Source organism: Chiloscyllium plagiosum, unplaced genomic scaffold (genome assembly GCF_037043375.1).
Source record: "Chiloscyllium plagiosum isolate Xiang-an unplaced genomic scaffold, Cpla_swu_hap1 HiC_scaffold_4, whole genome shotgun sequence".
NCBI classification, from domain to species: Eukaryota; Metazoa; Chordata; class Chondrichthyes; order Orectolobiformes; family Hemiscylliidae; genus Chiloscyllium; species Chiloscyllium plagiosum.
In genome coordinates this window covers 134,358,140-134,376,229 of record NW_028270142.1, presented here as the reverse complement: position 1 = coordinate 134,376,229, position 18,090 = coordinate 134,358,140, and the positions used below count along the sequence as shown (strand labels likewise).

The following is an 18,090-nucleotide window of genomic DNA, read 5'->3' as shown; positions in this document are numbered from 1 at the left end:
TTTTGATTTCAAGTACCTGTGGACATCAGAGTTCCTCTAAGAATAGTAAACAAACAACGAAATTCACAGCTGATCTTCGAGAAACATGCGTGGGCCGATCAGAGCAGGGGAGCAGCTAAGTGGCTAGTTCTTTTTTGTAAATCTACAATAGTGAGTAGTGTGGTTCTTTTTCATTATATGTTTTTATTGATTAAACTTTGAAAATATAAACATAGGCACTAAGTTAACCTGGAGCAGTGTTTTTAGAGTAATAAGACTGCTATTTTCTGGGTCTGTAGATTGTTAAGTGCAAAGATGGTCTTTAGTAGAGCGGTGTGCTCTTTCTGTCAGATGTAGGAGATTAGGGAGAGTTTCCATCTTACTGATGATTATGTTTGCAGGTGTGCTTGGTTGTGAATTCTATCAAATCGCTATCTCTCTGGGTGTCGCCCAACCCCCAAATTCCTTTACTGGTTTAAATCTTTCCGAGCAGCTCTAATAAATCTCCCTGCCAGTATAGTAGTCCCCTTCCAATTCAGGTGCAATCTGTCCTTCTTGTCCAGGTCACTTCTACCCCCAGAAAGAGATTTCAATCATCTAAAAACATCAATCTTTCTCTCCTGCACCAGCTGCTCTTCCACGCTTTTATCTGCTCCATCCTTCTATCTCTACCCTCACTAGTACGTGGCAGCTTGAGTGATCCGGATATTACTACTCTCAAGGACCTTTTTAAAATCCTGCCTAACTTCCTATATTCTCTCCTCAGCCTCTCGACCTTACCTGTTCCTGGGATCGGTTGGAGCAGCAGTTAGAGGCAACAAGGAATTTACAGAAGCTAGGTGGTGGTGTGATGGATAGCAGTTGCAATAAGGGAAATAAACCAACTATACAGTCAGGAAGATGGGTAACCTCCAGAAAAACGTTTTGGGAGAAGGGGGGGTGGGGCAGGTAGTGCAAGAGTGTCCTGTGGCTATCCCCATCTCTAACAAATGTAGGGAAATGTAGGGGGTGATGGACTCAGAGGGGAATGTAGCATTGACAGCCAAGTTTCTGGTACTAAGACTGGCTTTAATGTAATGAGCCAGGTTTCAAGCATCGATTGTGATAGGGGACTCTCTCGTTACAGGCACAGAGAGATGTTTCTGCAGCCAATATTGAGACATCAAATGGTGTGCTGCCTCCCTGGTGCCAGGATCAAGGATATCTCGGAGAGGGTGCAGAATATTCTCAAAGATGAGAGGGACCAGCAGGAGATTGTTGTACACATTGGAATTAAAGTCACAGGAACAGGTAAGGTCGAGAGGCTGAGGAGAGAATATAGGAAGTTAGGCAGGATTTTAAAAAGGTCCTTGAGAGTAGTAATATCCGGATCACTCAAGCTGCCACGTACTAGTGAGGGTAGAGATAGAAGGATGGAGCAGATAAAAGCATTTAATCAATTAGTTTAAATTATGTCCAGGATACTAAACCCCAATCGAGTTTGAATTTATTGTTTTGACAACATTGGACCAATGACAGAGAACAATATTGAGGGGTATATAAAAAAAAGAGACTTTTTAAGAATTGGTCAGAGAGCAACTACCACTGATCAACCAAGCAGAGCCAGAGAGCTAACTGCCCATCTAAAATCTTGCTCTCAAAGAAATTAGAAGACACTCTCTATCCAAGGTACCTTTTCCTGTAAAACTTGCTCACAGTAAAAAGAAAGAAGTTGACCTAGGAAGATCAGCAGATGAAAGACTGAAAACAGCAGAGACTGTGCAGACTTGAGATGAAGTTAATGTAATGCTTAATAAGTGTGTTTTTGGAGCAACACATTAATAGGATTGTATTTAGTTAGGGGAAAGTGTGTTCAGTTTGCTAATAGTTTTGTTTAGTGTTCTGTTAGGAAAATAAATTGTTATTTTTCTTTAAATAGTGCAAATTAGGAGTTCTCTTTCACTCCCTCACATTTTTAACAGATTAAGAGGTGAGGCGAGCTTTTCTGGGTGTTTGGCTTTAACTAACAGAGAGGCTTGATCTCCACATCAGGAGATCCAGCGCCTCGGGAAGCGTGTGGGAAAGGTGGAGCAACGGGCCGCGGCTTCTAAGACCGCGACGGAATTCTTGGCGTGTCGGGCTCAGGCCCTGGAATGGTGAGTGTGGGCCTCAAAAATCAAGGTCGTCGGAAGAACATTCGGTTTCTGGGGCATCCTGAACAGAAAGAAGGAGGCCAGCTCGTCAGCTTCTTGGAGCAATGGCTCCCACAGTTTCTGAGGCTGTAAGTTGAGGTAGGCCGGGTGCTGGCCGATCGGGCCCACCAGATCGCAGTGCGCAGGCCCAGATGAGGCCAGCTCCCCTACCTGGTCCTAGTGCAACTCCAGCCCTATAGAGACAAACAAATGATGCTGAAGCCTCTAGAGGATTGTGAAAGGATCCTCAGGCTCTGATGTATAAAGGATCACAAATTATGCTTTTCCAGGACTTCTCTCCCGTCGTGATGAGGTAAAAAGGCAGCTGAGGGACTTGAATTACCAGTATTCCATTAGAAATCCAGCGACACTGCGTTTCAGTCACGGAGGGTCAGTGTTCAATTTTGATTCACCGGAAAAGGCAAAGGACTTCTTGGATGCTTTAAAATAGACTAACTGGCTTGAATTAGTAGGACAATTATTTTATTTTGTTTTTTCTCTGTAATTTGCCTAGTTTTCATCATTGTTGGGAGGGTGGTCTTGGCTTCTGTTAATATATGTCGGGGTCATAATTATTTCCCTTTTTGTGTCCCCTCTCTCTTCCAGTCATCCTTTGTTTTCCTGGGTTTTCTTTTCTTCCTGTTTCCTTTTGTCCTTCGTTACTGGTTTGGGGTTGTGGGAGGCGGTGGGAGGAAGTGGGGAAGAGGTCTTTTTTTTTGTTCTACCAGGAGTGCTTAGGATTACAGTATGGAGGGAACAGGTTGAATGCCCACTTTTAACTTTCTTGTTCTAAGATGTTGGTATTTGTTTCTTACTTTGTGTTATCTGGGGCAGGGGCATGGCTTCAGCTGGGAGTCATGGTGGAGCTAATGGGTGGTATGAGCGCCCCCTGTGGACAAGTGGGAAAGTCTCCTTTCATTTATATGTTGGTATGTTGTAGAAGTAGGTGTTAGAAGTTTTGATTTAGTAATTTTGGAAGTTGCATTTTTAAACTTATACGAACTGTTTTTGTTTTTCACTTGGCGCGCTATGGGTGGGGTTCCTCCTCTTGAGGGGGGGGGGTCACGGACTGTTTTGGACGATCATGGCTAGCCATTCGTTTAAATGATGCACCTGGAATGTTAAGGGGAGTCATTCACCAATTAAGAAAAAAAAAGATATTGTCAAACCTTAGAAAGGAGAGGGTCGATGTAACCTTGTTACAAAAAACACACTTAACTGATAAAGAGCATTTGAAGTTACAACAGGGAGGATTCAGCCAAGTGTTTTTCTCAAACTTTAATTTGAAAAGTAGAGGAGTTGCTATTCTCATCGGAAGAACCTCCCATTTCAAATACTAGGCCAAAATAAGGATGAGTCAAGATTAGAGTGGTGCTGGAAAAGCACAGCAGGTCAGGCAGCATCCGAGGAGCAGGAAAATCGACGTTTCAGGCAAAAGCGCTTCATCAGGACTTTCCAGACTTTAAGAAATACCAATTGAGTTCTTTACTATCCTATATGGCTGAATGGGCCTGTCAGGATCTGCAATCAATCTGGTTGGATATTGAAGCTACCCAGACAAAATGCCCCCTCATTAATTTATTGTTTATGGACAAGATGAGAATTGTTATGGACCACTGCAAAAACCCAATTGTCCTAAACACAGTTAAAGCATGGAGAATGATGCGGCAAGGCAAGGACAATTTACAAAAAACACTTCCCCTTTCACTCCCATAGTGGGAATGTTGGGATTCCAGCCGGGGTTGATGGACTCTGGCTTTAAGGTCTGAGACTCCAGAGGAGTCTCCTATTTCAGAGATCATGATGTCATGACGTCCTTCGACCAACTTAGTCAGAGGTTTGAGCTACCTAGGAGAGACCTCTTTTGTAACTTCCAGGTTAGAGACTTCACACACAAAAAAAGACTACATTGATGGTTAGTCCCTACAAGTCAGACATGAAGAGGAGAGAGCTCCGGTCCGCGGGTGCCCTCTCGGTTAGCACTATCTATCACTTGTTAGGAAGTAATGTTTCAAAGGACATTGATTGGCTTAGCAGAACCTGGACTCAAGAACTGGGGGTGGAAATCTCAGAGATGTGGGAGGATATCTGGGAAAATGTTAGGAAGATCTCAATTTGTAATAGGACCCAGGCTATTCAATTGAAGATACTCCTTATGGTTCACTTGACACCGGAACAGCTTGCGAAATTTAAGGCAAGAGTGTCCCCAATGTGTCCCAAGTGTAAAATGGAGGTTGGCACTCTTACTCATTGCTTGCGGTCATGCCACAAGCTCCGCAGGTATTGAGATGCCATAGCGAGGGTTTTGGAAGAGGTTTTGGGAACTGAGGTTAAGTTGGATCGGGTGTCCCTCCTTTTGGGTCTTCCAAATCTTCCCTCTTTGGATATGCATGGGACGAAATTGTTTAATATTCTTTCATTCTGTTCAAGGAAGAACACTCTAATGAGCTGGGTGTTGGAGAATCCTCCGGGACTCTTGAGTTGGCATAGGTTAGTTATGGAACATCCCCCTGGACTTCCTTATGAGTGTGGTGCACCAGAAAACAGAACTGTTTTACAGAACATGGTGGCCTTTTTTGAATTATACTGATGTAGACTAATCCGCTATGCTGTTTGGGCCTTTGTGTAGCCATGAGGGTGGTGTCTGGCAGTCCAGGGGCCCCGGGGGGTAAAGTCCTGAATCAATACAGGTTCACTTACTATTGCTCCCAGTGGTGGGGAGCCTCGGTGAGATTGCGCTGAGTGTAGTGATTTAATTTAATATAATTTAAGTTACCTTGTTATAACTTGGTTTAATTTCATTTTGTTTATTTATTTTTCTTCTTTCTCCTTGGTTATTTATTGAATTGTAGTTTTTGTCGAGTTTTTCGCTTTTTCGTGTTTTGATAGTTTGTGGAGTAGAGTAGTAGTTTGGTTTCTATTATATATATTATATTATAAAGTTGTCACACTACTTCATACTGATTTTGTAATTTTTCAATAAAAATGTTTATAAAAAAATTTGAAGATGCTTGTTTGTGAATGCAGTGTATCATTTTCAATCTTAATGTGGAATTTAAACTGTTTTTCATTGGATCTTTTACAATGACATTACCAAATAACTCCTTGCCATTGTATAATACTGGATTTAAAGCAGCCATCCTTGGCTGGTCCCACAATGTGTTGATTCAGGAAACTGTTGAGGAAACACTCTTCAAACGTAACTTCAGAGCATCCTTGCCAACTTGATTGGTCCACTCTATATGAAAATTGAAGTCCTCCATAACTTTTCCATTGCATTTTCTTATAAACTCCAATAACGAATGCCTTGTCCAATATTATGATTAATATTCAGTGGTCTATAAACTGCTGTCACCAGCAGTTCCTCTCTTTTGCAATTCCAACTTTCACTCAGATTGGTTATGTTTCTTGATTTTCTGAAGCAAGATCCTTTATCTCTAATGTCCTTATGTCATTCTATATTATCAAGGCTACCACTCCTGCTTCTACCTGTCTTTTGTAAATGTGTGCATCCTGGATTATTTATTTTCCACCTTCTGTAACCATATCTCTTGTACTGGCTATTAGGTAAGCCATTTATCGCTATTCGTGGCACTAGTTTTAATTATCAACTAGGGATGCTCAATGCTTTCCAATAGTTGGTTCATTTTTTCCACTACAATACACTGCAGAGACCTTGCTCTCTGATGCGTTATTAATGTTAATCTGCAAGCTACTTCCTGTCCCACACATCTTCGTTTACTCATACCAATTTGCTTTTTAATGCCTCAACTTTTATCTTTGGATTTCTAAACCTCTCTCCAGCCAAACTCTCCTTCCCTTCTAATAGTAAAGATGTTTTCTACTTGGACTATATTTGCTTGAGCACTCTTATTTTTGCTTACTCTGTCCTTTCCTGTCAGACTGCCACTATCCTACACTATTGCCTCATCATTTTAACTTTCTAAGTCTCATCAACATTGGCAAGCACTATCATATTTCAGGAGGAGCTGAAAAATGTGTTGCTGGAAAAGTGCGGCAGGTCAGGCAGCATCCAAGGAGCAGGAGAATCGACGTTTCGGGCATAAGCCCTTCTTCAGGAATGAGGAGGGTGTGCCAAGCAGGCTAAGATAAAAGGTAGGGAGGAGGGACTTGGGGGAGGGGCGTTGGGAATGTGATAGGTGGAAGGAGGTTAAGGTGAGGGTGATAGGCCGTAGAGGGGGTGGGGCAGAGAGGTCGGGAAGATGATTGCAGGTCTAGAAGGTGGTGCTGAGTCCGAGGGTTGGAACTGAGACAAGGCGGGGGGAGGGGAAATGAGGAAGCTGGAGAAATCTGCATTCATCCCTTGTGGTTGGAGGGTTCCTAGGCAGAAGACCATGGCGTCGTGTTGCCATGGTCTGGCGATGGAGGATGCCAAGGATCTGCATGTCCTTGGCGGAGTGGGAGGGGGAGTTAAAGTGTTCAGCCACAGGGCAGTTTGGGTTGGTTGGTGCGGGTTGCCAAGGAACAGCTTCTTCAGATAAAGATTAGTTACAGTGCAACAATGCCACCAACACCTGGTGCCATCTTAGCTGCAGAGTACCTAGGTACAATCCTTGGTTAGAGAGTAGAGAAATGAAGAAGAAAAAGTTGCATGACATCAATACCCAGAGGTGTTCTCTGAAACATTCCGCAAGTAGGCGACCTGTCTCCCCAATGTAGAGGAGGCCAGTAAATGATGTGTGTGGAGGTGCAGGTGAATTTGTGACTGATATGGAAGGATCCCTTGGGGCCTTGGAGGGAAGTGGGGGGGGTGAGGGCACAAGTTTTGCATTTCTTGCGGTTGCAGAGGAAGGTGCTGGGAGTGGAGGTTGGGTTGGTGGGGGGGTGTGGACCTGACGAGGGAGTCGCGGAGGGATTGGTCTTTCCAGAACACTGATAGGGGAGGGGAGGGAAATATATCCTTGGTGGTGGGGTCTGTTTGGAGGTGGCGGAAATGACGAAGGATGATACGATGTATCTGGAGGTTGGTGGGGTGGTAGGTGAGGACCAGTGGGGTTCTATCATATTTCATCCCTGATACAGTGATGGATGAAGTCAATAGTAAAAGGACAAAACATCTACTCACTGATCTGCAAATGTTCAAACTGAAGCTTTCAATTCCAGACTTTCTTATAAGCAAAGATACAAATGGTAGATGAAATGAGTTACTGAAAGGTAGTTTACGTGAAGTTAATGGACATGGCCTACGCGAATGAAATGTTAATCAGGAGCAAAAGTCCTTGGCTGCGAATTCACTTGCTAGTGTGTTTCTTAAAGAATTAACTTATCTTGACATAAAGATTATCAAGACATCACGATATGAAAAGAGCTTTGCAGCTAATAAACCATTTCTGAATATAATCACTATTGTACTCTGGGGAAAATACAGGAACCGATTTGTATATAGCATGATCCCACAAAAACATTTACATGACCACAAACTCATCTGCTCCCGGCCTCTGAAGCACGGTTGGTGGTTGGTGGCCAGTGACCAGCTGCTCAGTGCCCAGCGTGGCCCCAGGGGCCCAGTGCCCACCGTGGCAGCAGCCAGCAGTCAAACTACGTGGATGCCCCTGAGCAAAGAGCCCTTGGGAAAAGACTGTAATGTTTCTCTTTTTTTGCTTTGCTTTTTGTTTATCCGACCTACGGTTATATTATGTATTGATGTAATGCAACTTTTTCTTCTTCATTTCTCTACTCTCTAACCAAGGATTGTACCTAGGTACTCTGCAGCTAAGATGGCACCAGGTGTTGGTGGCATTGTTGAACTGTAACTGATCTTTACCTGAAGAAGCTGTTCCTTGGCACCTTTGGATCTGAGATAGCACTGCAAGTGGCGACATATCACTGTACTCATTTGGCAATAAAGTTAACTCATTCATTCAACCTTTTGATGTATTGGCTGAAGAAAATAAGAACATGGGGGTTGTACTAAAAGTAAAATGGGATCTTGCATGTCCATGAGAAGACTTAAAGTATTATCTAATTGACAGCATCAATGAAAGATCAGCATTCCTACTGTTCTGGAATGATAGTTTACTTTCCAAGTCTCCAAACTTTGAATTAAATCTTTGACTATCTGATTCAGGCAGCAGCACTACCAAGTTCAATTCTTACTTCACAAATATAAGATGCTGACTAACAACAGGATAATTTTGAAGCTGACTTCAATGTCAAAAATTGTGTTATAACACTCCTGTGAAGCATTTTGGGACATTTTATTACTTTAGGGGTGTTATATAAATGCAGGTTGCCATTATACATCGTTGTCCTTGTTGCATTGATTCAGTACATTCAACTAACAGCTCTTCATCATTGTAAATAAGAATGCAAACATTAGCTTATTCTGCCAAAGCCAATGTAAATCTCTGACCAATAGTGCAAGGAGGGTTTGGGATGCCAAAAACAAGTTCAAAGAGCTTGAAATGTATCTCAAATACACTCATTTCTGAGGAGCAAGGAGAGAAAAACAGACTTACACTTACTCAGCATTTTGCATGCCCCTGAATGTTTCAATATTCTTTACAGCGTAAACACTATTGTGATCTAGGAAACAGAGCAGCTTCCACAAACAATAAGGTAATAATGACCTGATTATTCTTTCCTTTTTTCAAAAAAGAAAATGAATATTAAACAAGAACAGAAGTTTTTTTGGAAAAACGCAGCAGGTCTGACAACATCTGTGAAGAGAAATCAGAGTTAAATGCGTCAGGTCTGATGACCCTTCCTGAGATCCTGCCAGACCTGATGAGCTTTCCCAGCAACTTCTATTTTTGTTTCTGATTTAAGCATCCGGGGTTTTTAAAGAACAAGTATTGGTCAGAATACTGGATATAATTTTCTTGCTCTTCCTTAGATCCGTGCCATGATTTCTTTCACAATTGCTTGAATAGACGGTAACACTTTGGTTTAATGTATAACTTGAAAGCTAACTCCTCCATCAATGCAATTCTGCACTGCTCCAGGATGTTAGTCTTGATTATTGTATTCAGGCCATAGAGTGGAGCCTAAACCCAGAATAATATGACTCAGATGTGAGATATGAGTGCTACCAATTGAGCCATAGTGGACACACACAATTCAAAAATGCAAAGCTTTTCAAAAAGGACAGTGTCATTGATGCTACTAGGATGAATAACATCAGTTTCTGTTTTATTTAAGTCGTATGGTGGAACAAGAAAATGTATTTGGTATGATATATTAGCAGATTATATAGATGTGCATGTTGTTAAGAATTTCAAACTCAATTACTTACATTAGAAGAACTCAGTTCCATTGTCCGTTCAACTGGATCTACAACAGAATGTTCTTTAATGTATGTTGTGGTCCTGCTTGTACCTAGTATCTAGCAAAAACACATTACATAGGTTACAATATGAAACTACCCCATTGTCTTAATACCCCCAATTTCTGAATAATACTTACTAAATGGAGAACCAGAATATTTTTCGAGTTTCAATGAGTCAAGTGAATTTACACATGAATTAAGTGTAGGCCATTTGGTTTTTCTAGACCGTTCCATCGATTAATAAGATCATGGATGATCAGATTGTGACCTAAACTCGATCTTCTCTAGCCTCTCTGTAGTGAAGAATCTACCTAAAGAGTATTCAATGATGCTGCTTCCACCACTGTGAGGAGGAGAGTTCCAAAGACTCGATATCTTCTGACAGAAAAATATTCTCTTCACGGTGGCTCAGTGGTTAGCATTGCTGCCTCATAGCACCAGGGACCCAGGTTCGATTCCAGCCTTGGGCAACTATCTGTATGGATTTGCACATTCTCCCCATGTCTGCGTGTGTTTCTTCCGGGTGCTCCGGTTTCCTCCCACAATCCAAAGATGTGCAGGTCAGCTGAATTGGCCATGTTAAATTGCCCATAGTGTTAGGTGCATTAGTCGGGGGGGGGGGTTTAATATTGCTTTTCAAAGGGTCGGTGTGGACTTATTGGGCCGAAGAGCCTGTTTCCACACTGTAGGGAATCTAAAATCCCTTAATGGAAGCCACCTAATTTTAAACTCTGCTCTCAAGTTCTAGTATCAGACACAAAAAATCTTTGTTTGGGAAAAATCTTTTCAGCATTCACTCTCTAGGGATATTACAAAGTCTTTTGGAGATTATAAACACTGTAAATTGAACAAAATTAGTTGGGAAATATACTCATACTATTTTACACAACAGCGAGTGTTGGATTAATTTCCTTACAACACACCATACTACAAATGTCTGTTTATGAATCTTTCAAAGGCTACTTAACTATTGAATATTTACAGAGCCTGGAAACTTCCTAAAGTTATTTGTGTTGACACTACACAGAAATGCCACATTCAATACAACAGCTTGTAAGAAACATGAGTTGGCCAAGTTACTTGTAGCTTTACATTGTAAATTACATATGCATTTTCAAACAGATTACCTAACATTCTCATCATTAACCTGGGATCTTAGATCATTATTGTGACTTAGACACAGATGGTTAATTAAAGGCAACTAAGTTGACAAGTCGTGATCTTATTGAACAATGGAGCAGACTTGAAGGGCAGAGTGGTCCATTCTAGTTACTTGTTCATACATATGTCAAAGAACATATCACTACCTTAAGCTCCATGTACAATTCTTTTTCAGTTTATTATTATCTGGATTCAACTCAGAAATCAGATTATTCTGCACCAACTTTTATAAATGTCAATTGTACAAACTGTTCTATGGATCTGGACAGTAACAAGCCATGTCAATTAAATTATTGGAACATAAAAAGCTCTTGTTGATTCTGGCTATTTTGGTTCAGTAATATGAACCAATGGGTATTCAAATAAACCCAAAATATTGCACAAAATGCTGCTTATGGACTTACAGCTATAACAATGCTGGGGAGGCCCCACTCCGTACTAAGCAGACGATGGCTATGCAGTCTTCCTCGAGTATCAAGATTTCTCTCCAACACATCCACGCCTACCACGTTAGGATTCATGGGATTGGGGTATTTACGCATTGCAGCTTTGATAACAGTCTCCCATGGATGGCTAAAGGATACAAGCAAATAAGACTACATGGCATATCAACCAACACCACTATACAGAAATGGAAGGGAAGAGGTGGGTGCAAAAGGCAGTTACAAAACTGTCAGCTTAAGCAAACTTACAATCACATGTATGTATACAATAGGTATTTTAAATGTACACATACACTGAAATATAACAATGCATAAATACATCACAGCATAGAACGTATTGTAAAAGTACAAGATCATTTAAGCCAGTAAAGAAAATAAGACTCTCCTTTTTCTATTCTGCAGTCTATTCCTCAACTTCTTCAATCAGAACTCAGAACAATAACAGTACAGCAAAGGAACAGGCCCTTCGGCCCACCAAGACTGCACCAACACATTCTAAACTAAAAATCTTTTGCCTCTACATGATCCATATCCTTCTATTCCCTGCCTATTCACTTATCTGTCAAGATATCTCTTACATGTTGCTACTGTATCCACTTTCACTACCTCCACTGGTAGCACATTCCAAGCACTTATCACCCTCTGTGTAAAAAAACATGTCTCTCACATCTCTATACGTTTCTCCCTTTTACCTTAAGCCTGCCCCCTAGTAAAGACATTTTTACTCTGGGAAAAAGACTCCAACTATCCATTCTATCCATCCTCCCACAATGTTGTAAACTTCTATGAGCTTGCCCTTCATCCTTCGATATTCAAGTGAAAACACACAAAGTTTGTCCAATCTCTCCTCATAGGTAATACTCTCCGAGCCGGGCAACATCCTGGAAAAGCTTTTCTGTACCCTATCCAAATCCTCCATATCTTCTCGTAGTGTGGCAACCAGAACTATTTGCAATATTCCAAATATAGCTGAACTAAAGTTCTATACAGTTGCAGCATGACTTGCCAATTTTCATACTCTATGCCCTGAGCAATGACAGCAGACATGCTGGATGCCTTCTTGACCATTTTATCCACTCGTGTTGTAACTTTCAGGACCTAGGCAAAAGTGAGGACTGCAGATGCTGGAAAGCAGAGTTTAGATCAGAGTGGTGCTGGAAAAGCTCAGCAGGTCAGGCAGCATCCGAGGAGCAGGAAAATCGACGTTTTAGGCAAAAGCTGGGGCTGGGGAGAAAGTAGCAAAGTGAATGGAGGTGGGGATGGTGGTGATAGGTCAGAGAGGAGGGTGGAGCAGATAGGTGGGAAGGGAGATTGGTAGGTAGGACAGGTCATGAGGACGGTGCTGAGCTGGAAGGTTGGAACTGGGGTGAGGGGTGAGGTGTGGGGTGGGGGGTGGAGGGAAATGAGGAAACTGGTGAAATCCACATTGATGCCCTGGGGTTGAAGTGTTCCGAGGCGGAAGCTGAGACGGTCTTCCTCCAGGCATCAGGTGGTGAGGGAGCGGCGGTGGAGGAGACTGTTGGGGACGTCGGGAGAGGAAGAAATGGAGGGCTTGGAGGACCTGGTCATGGCGGATGGCCAGGGACGTCCCCAACAGTACCCTTCCACTGGCTGAACTGGTCCTCACCCTTAACAATTTCTCCTTCGAATCCTCCCACTTCCACTTCCTCCAGACCAAAGGGGTAGCAATGGGCACCCCCATCAATCTATTGTACTCTTTGCTACCTTCCCCCACCCTCCTCTCTGACCTATCACCTCCATCCCCACCCCCATTCACCTATTGTACTCATTGCTACTTTCTCCCAACCCCACACCACCCCGTATGCCTAGATCCCCGTCTATACTGATGCTACTAAGGGTTCTGCCATTTACTGTATACTTCCCAACCCCCCCCCCCCCCGCCCCCCCCACACATAAGATCTTCCAAAGGGCATCACCTTGAATTTGTCCAGATTAAACTCTGTCTGCCATTTTTCTGTCCAAATCTCCAACATATCTATATCATCTGGCAACCTTCCTTACCTATCTGCAGCTCCCCCAATCTTTGTATCGTTCATAAACTTACTAATCAGGCCAACTAAATTCATTGCCAAATCACATATATGTTACAATCAACAGATATCCCAGCACTGATCCCTGTGGAACACCACTGGTCACAGAATTAGCAATTTGAGTAATGGGCAGTTGGGAAGCTCATCTTGGGATCAAATACAACGTCAAGCTTGAGAAGGATTGGAATCAGTAACAAGACAGCAAATTTTGTCATGCAGACCAGAGGCAATTGCTTCTGTCCTCCCAATGTTTAATTGCAGGAAAGTTTGCTCATGCCGTATTGCATGCTGAATAAGCAATCTGATAGCTCTAAACTCCTTCACAGCCTCTTAAGTTAAGTGACAAGTTAGAGATCAGTGTCACAACTAAAATGTGACTCCAATGTTTTTGGCTAAAGTTCCTAAGGAGCTGCATGCAAATGGGAAATGGGAGGGGGAGAATAGAGGTGTTGGATCTAAATTAATCTCTGAATGAGTCTGCAGACACTGTTTAAGGTGTGCACCTCCAAAAATGCAACTAGATATACCAACAGTCTGAATGCGCTGGCAGTATAACTAGGATCAGCACCACATCTGTTCCCAAATAAACAAGGAATTGGCTGGAAAAAACTGGCGAAGCATGCGGTAAACAATTAAATATCTTCCAGTGGGAGTTGTTACTTGTTTTCCACAAAGAGACCCACACAACCCTTTACAAAAAAAAGCAGCCCTCCAGTTCTTTCAGCAATGCAGAGTCCCGGGAGTTTATGAGTCTGTAAGGCATATCTCTGCACAAAATTCATCGATTTCTGGAAAATCTCAAACTAAACTGCTCAAGCAGATTTAAAGATCGAGTCAGAAACTGCTTCATGTCAGCTTCCAGCAGCATCTGGCTGATCCAGTCACAGCAAGCATGAGGCAGGCAGCAGCCTACCTCCCCTCCTCCCCCCCCCCACCCCCCCCCAAATTAATCCTTCATTCCTGTGACAGGCCAGACTCCCACCTTGCGTCTCACCTTCAGATCAGGCCCCAAACCCCTTCCCCTTCAGGCTCTACCCCAATCCCCTTCCCCCTCAGGGTCTACCCCAATCCCCTTCCCTGTCAGGTTAAACCCCAATCCCTTTCCGCCTCTGGCCAGAACGCCCAAGGCCCCCCCCTCCTCTCCTCGGGCCGGTTCCATTGCCCTCCGCCTGAGGCTACTACACCCCCAACCCACTCACCCTCAGGCCGGAGCATCCCAATCCCCCTTTCCGCCCACGCCCCCCATCGTGACGGAGGCCCACCTGCCCCAGCCATCATGCTGGAACCACTCACCCTCTCTTACCAGACCCCCACCATTCCTCAGGCCAGGCCGCCCACTCACCCTCACGCCCAGCCCCCTCAGGCCTGACTACTATACCCCAGTCCCAGCCCAAGGTGAATTACCTGAAGAGGTGCTCCGAGCTCCAGATCTTCATGGCACCGGAGGCCAGGCCGCACTGTGCCTGTCCCCAAACCCTCCTGGACAGGAGCCGAGCGTCTGTCGCCGGGATACTGTGGCATCACCGCCCCGCCCACTGGTGCAACGCGTCATCCCTCTGACGGATGCCCCGCCCATTAACCACTGGCCGCCTGCCCCCAGATTGCGTCACCTCCCTGCCTCCTGGCGGCTTCCCCGCCCAGGGACGGCAGTCCCGCCCCAAACAGAGCAATTGTCCCGCCCACCAGTAGCACCCTGTCCCAGGCATAGTCCGCTCCCCCCTTACCCTGAACCCTGTACAGACATTTAACACAGTCATAACGTTCAATATGACATTCCTCATAAGTGTCTTGGAGGAGCATGCTGTCAGTGGGTGTCATGCTCGAAGTGATCCAAGGTCAGATGGAAGATGAGATGTTTAAACCCTAGGAAACAGATAATAAGCATGCCTCTTGCCGAAGTACCGAGTAAGACATATCGCAACAGGAAAATTAGACGACTGCTTACAGTCCATTAGTGGCTTTGCCTGTCTGATTAAATGTCTTGCACTGTGCGTTACATTTATAAAACGTCTATGTAACATTGACATAACAATATTCCGAAGAAGGAATACACCCGAAACGTCGACTTCTCCACCTCCTGATGCTGCCTATGTTCTTCCAGCCTCTTGCCTGTGTACATATCTTAGCAAGTCAAAAGGCTCTCATATGCTGACAGTGCAAAGTTGTTTACTATGTAACTTGCTGTATTGGGATTTATCTAAGTTTGTACCTTTTAAAAAAAAATTGCTTAATTTCAGATGCAACTGCCTCACCTTGTATTTCATCCCTTAACGTTTCGGTGTGATATGTGTTCGTTGGTCGATCTTCTGACGTGGAACTGTTGGCAATCATTGGACTTCAAAATGTTTCTCGCCAATGAAGTAGGATTCCCGATCAAAAAAGAGAAAGAATAGCGAGAAAAAGTATGAGAAACAGCACAAGAAAACAGAAAGACCAATAATGGCAAATACGGTATAGCAAGCTGATGAGAAAGTCCATAGCAGGAGTTTGACTCAATTTAACATTGTTGAGTTTCTGATGACGTAACCGGGCCAAGGGTGAAATGACTGCTATGCGTCATGACGTAAAACGCTACACCTCCATCCAGCATGTATCCAGTTAGCCGCTAGATACTTTGTTGCAGCCTCAGGGAGCGCGGGAGAAATGACAACGACTGGAGGTTGTGCATTTTAAATGTTATGAAATTTATTGTTTTAAAATAAAAACGAAGGAAGCAAAGGGGGGTCCAGACGAAAAGCTTTGCTCCCAAGCGCACAGCGAGGAGCAGAGACTGGCAATGGTGATCTTGAGGTTCCTGCAAATGCAAGAATGACACGTTACGTTGGATTGTGATACAGGTCGTCATGGTCGTGAAGAGATTATTTGTTTGTCTATGAGAGTCAGAGGGGAGTTTTCTGCTGTTCATTCCCTGTATTGATACATATTTGCCTCTCACAGGAGATTACAGTCGAAGAGGAGAGGGAGTGAGTTAGTCGTTTGAGTTCGTTGCATCACGTCAAAGCAGTAGTCTTGGTGGACTATGTGATCTTTGCCTTTTATTAAACTGATGGTTTTGTACTAGTCGATTAGAAAAATATTAACCTCAGTAGGTATAAGCATGTTAAAAATGTTTCTTACCATGAATTTGCATTCACATTGTTACAGGTAAAAACAATGACTGCAGATGCTGGAAACCAGAGTCTAGATTAGAGTGGTGCTGGAAAAGCACAGCCGTTCAGGCAGCATCCGAGAACCAGTAAAATCGACATTCTTGATGAAGGGCTTTTGCCCGAAACGTCGATTTTACTGCTCCTCGGATGCTGCCTGAACGGCTGTGCTTTTCCAGCACCACTCTAATCTAGATTCACATTATTTCAGTCTATCTTGGGATAGTGTATACCGTATATGCTCGAGTAATAGACTAGTTTTTAAGGTTAACGTCTTGCGGTCGATTATTACATGGATACTGGTTTTGAGGGGCTGGAATTCATATGTATCATTCGCAGAAGCCCAATTGATGTCTAAACAAATGAAGAGGAAAAAAGCGATGATGGTAATTCTGAAAACCCGGAGCAGAAAACAACTGCCAGCTACTGGAAGATGGGGAGTGGAGCGGAACAGAACAACCGGCAGACTGGAAAGCTGGAGCGGGATGTGACGGCCGGCACACTGACTCATAAACGTTGGCCTGTTATCTGTGAAGAACTAGGGGCGACCTTTACACAAGATATATGGAAAATTCCAGATTATTTGACCAAAAATTGGAGTCGACCTTTACATGAGGTCGATTATTACCCGAGTACACACGGTATGTCTGCAGAACTATGTCACAATCTCATCTCCAAAGTGTGGTTAAAAAACACTTCATCCAGAATTCTACTACTCCATTCTCTTTTACTTAACTTTATCAATATGGGTTGCATGTTCCTGCAATCTCTTAAATCATGTTTACATTTTAACTCCATTAGAATCTGTTAAAAGTGATGCTCATTTAGGGGGCTGGTGTGGGTACGATGGACTAAACAGCCTCCTGTGCCATTGTACTTCTGTGATTCTGAAAATACTTTCTAAACACTGCCATTCCACCTTTGCCCTCCGTGCATGGAGTATAGGAATTTCAGTCTATCTTGGGATAGTGTATACCGTATATGCTCGAGTAATAGACTAGTTTTTAAGGTTAACGTCTTGCGGTCGATTATTACATGGATACTGGTTTTGAGGAGCGTGTCGCGCTGTTCAGGACATTGGTTCCACAACTGTTGGAATATTGTGTGCAATTCTGCTCTCCCTGCTACAGGAAGGGTGTTGTGAAACTTGAAAGGGTTCAGAAAATATTTACAAGGATGTTGCTAAGGTTTGAGGGTTGAATAGGCTGGGGCTATTTCTCTGGAGTTTCGGAGACTGGAGGGGTGACCTTATCGACCTTATAAAATCATGACAAGCGTGGAAAGAGTAAGTGGGCAAGGTCTTTTTCCTGGGGTGGGGAAGTTTAAAACTAGAGGCCATAGGTTTAGGGTGAGAGGGGAAAGATTTAAAATGGACCAAAGGGGCAACTATTCCATGCAGAGAGTGGTACGTGTACAGAATGAGCTGTTAGAGGAGGCAGTGGGGGCTGGTACGGATCTAACATTTAAAAGGATATGTGAATAGGAAGGGTTCAGAGGGATATGGGCTAAGTGCTGGTAAATGGGACTAAATGTATATAGCATATTTAGTCAAAATGGACAAGTTGGACCGAAGGGTCTGTTTCCACGCTGTATATCTCCATGACTCTATAACTTCTACCTCTGCCCACTCCACCGTATCTATTCTGAAAAATGTGGAATGTTACGTTTTTTCTAGCTTTCTTGTTTATGTTTGATATTCTTTGCCTTTTATCTAACAGTATTTTTGATTCTTATTAGATAAATGCCTTTCCTCCCCTTTAATCCTGAACAATATTTAAGTTAGTCATCAGACACAAAGATGTACGCTGTTTCATGATGTCAAGAATTAGTCATTTTAAGGTGTCAGTTTCG

The 18,090-nt window shown here is 43.2% G+C and overlaps 1 protein-coding gene across 5 annotated transcripts in view; it reads right to left on the bottom strand.

Moving 5' to 3' along the window:
• Positions 1-18,090, bottom strand: part of prelid3a (PRELI domain containing 3A) — a 50,746-nt gene that overhangs the window by 31,664 nt on the left and 992 nt on the right. For 3 of the 5 annotated variants that reach the window (XR_015757052.1, XM_043687739.2, XM_043687738.2), the window contains exons 1-3: positions 14,498-14,631; positions 11,004-11,172; positions 9,406-9,495 (exon numbers count right to left, since the gene is read on the bottom strand). Coding sequence is in view for 4 of the 5 variants with exons in the window: in XM_043687739.2 (XP_043543674.2) it covers positions 9,406-9,495; positions 11,004-11,172; positions 14,498-14,529 (291 nt within the window). In the remaining variant the exon portion in view is untranslated. Of the gene's footprint in view, positions 1-9,405; positions 9,496-11,003; positions 11,173-14,497; positions 14,632-15,345; positions 15,600-18,090 lie in introns of those variants that run through there. The other 2 variants (XM_043687736.2, XM_043687735.2) reach the window with 2 other exon arrangements.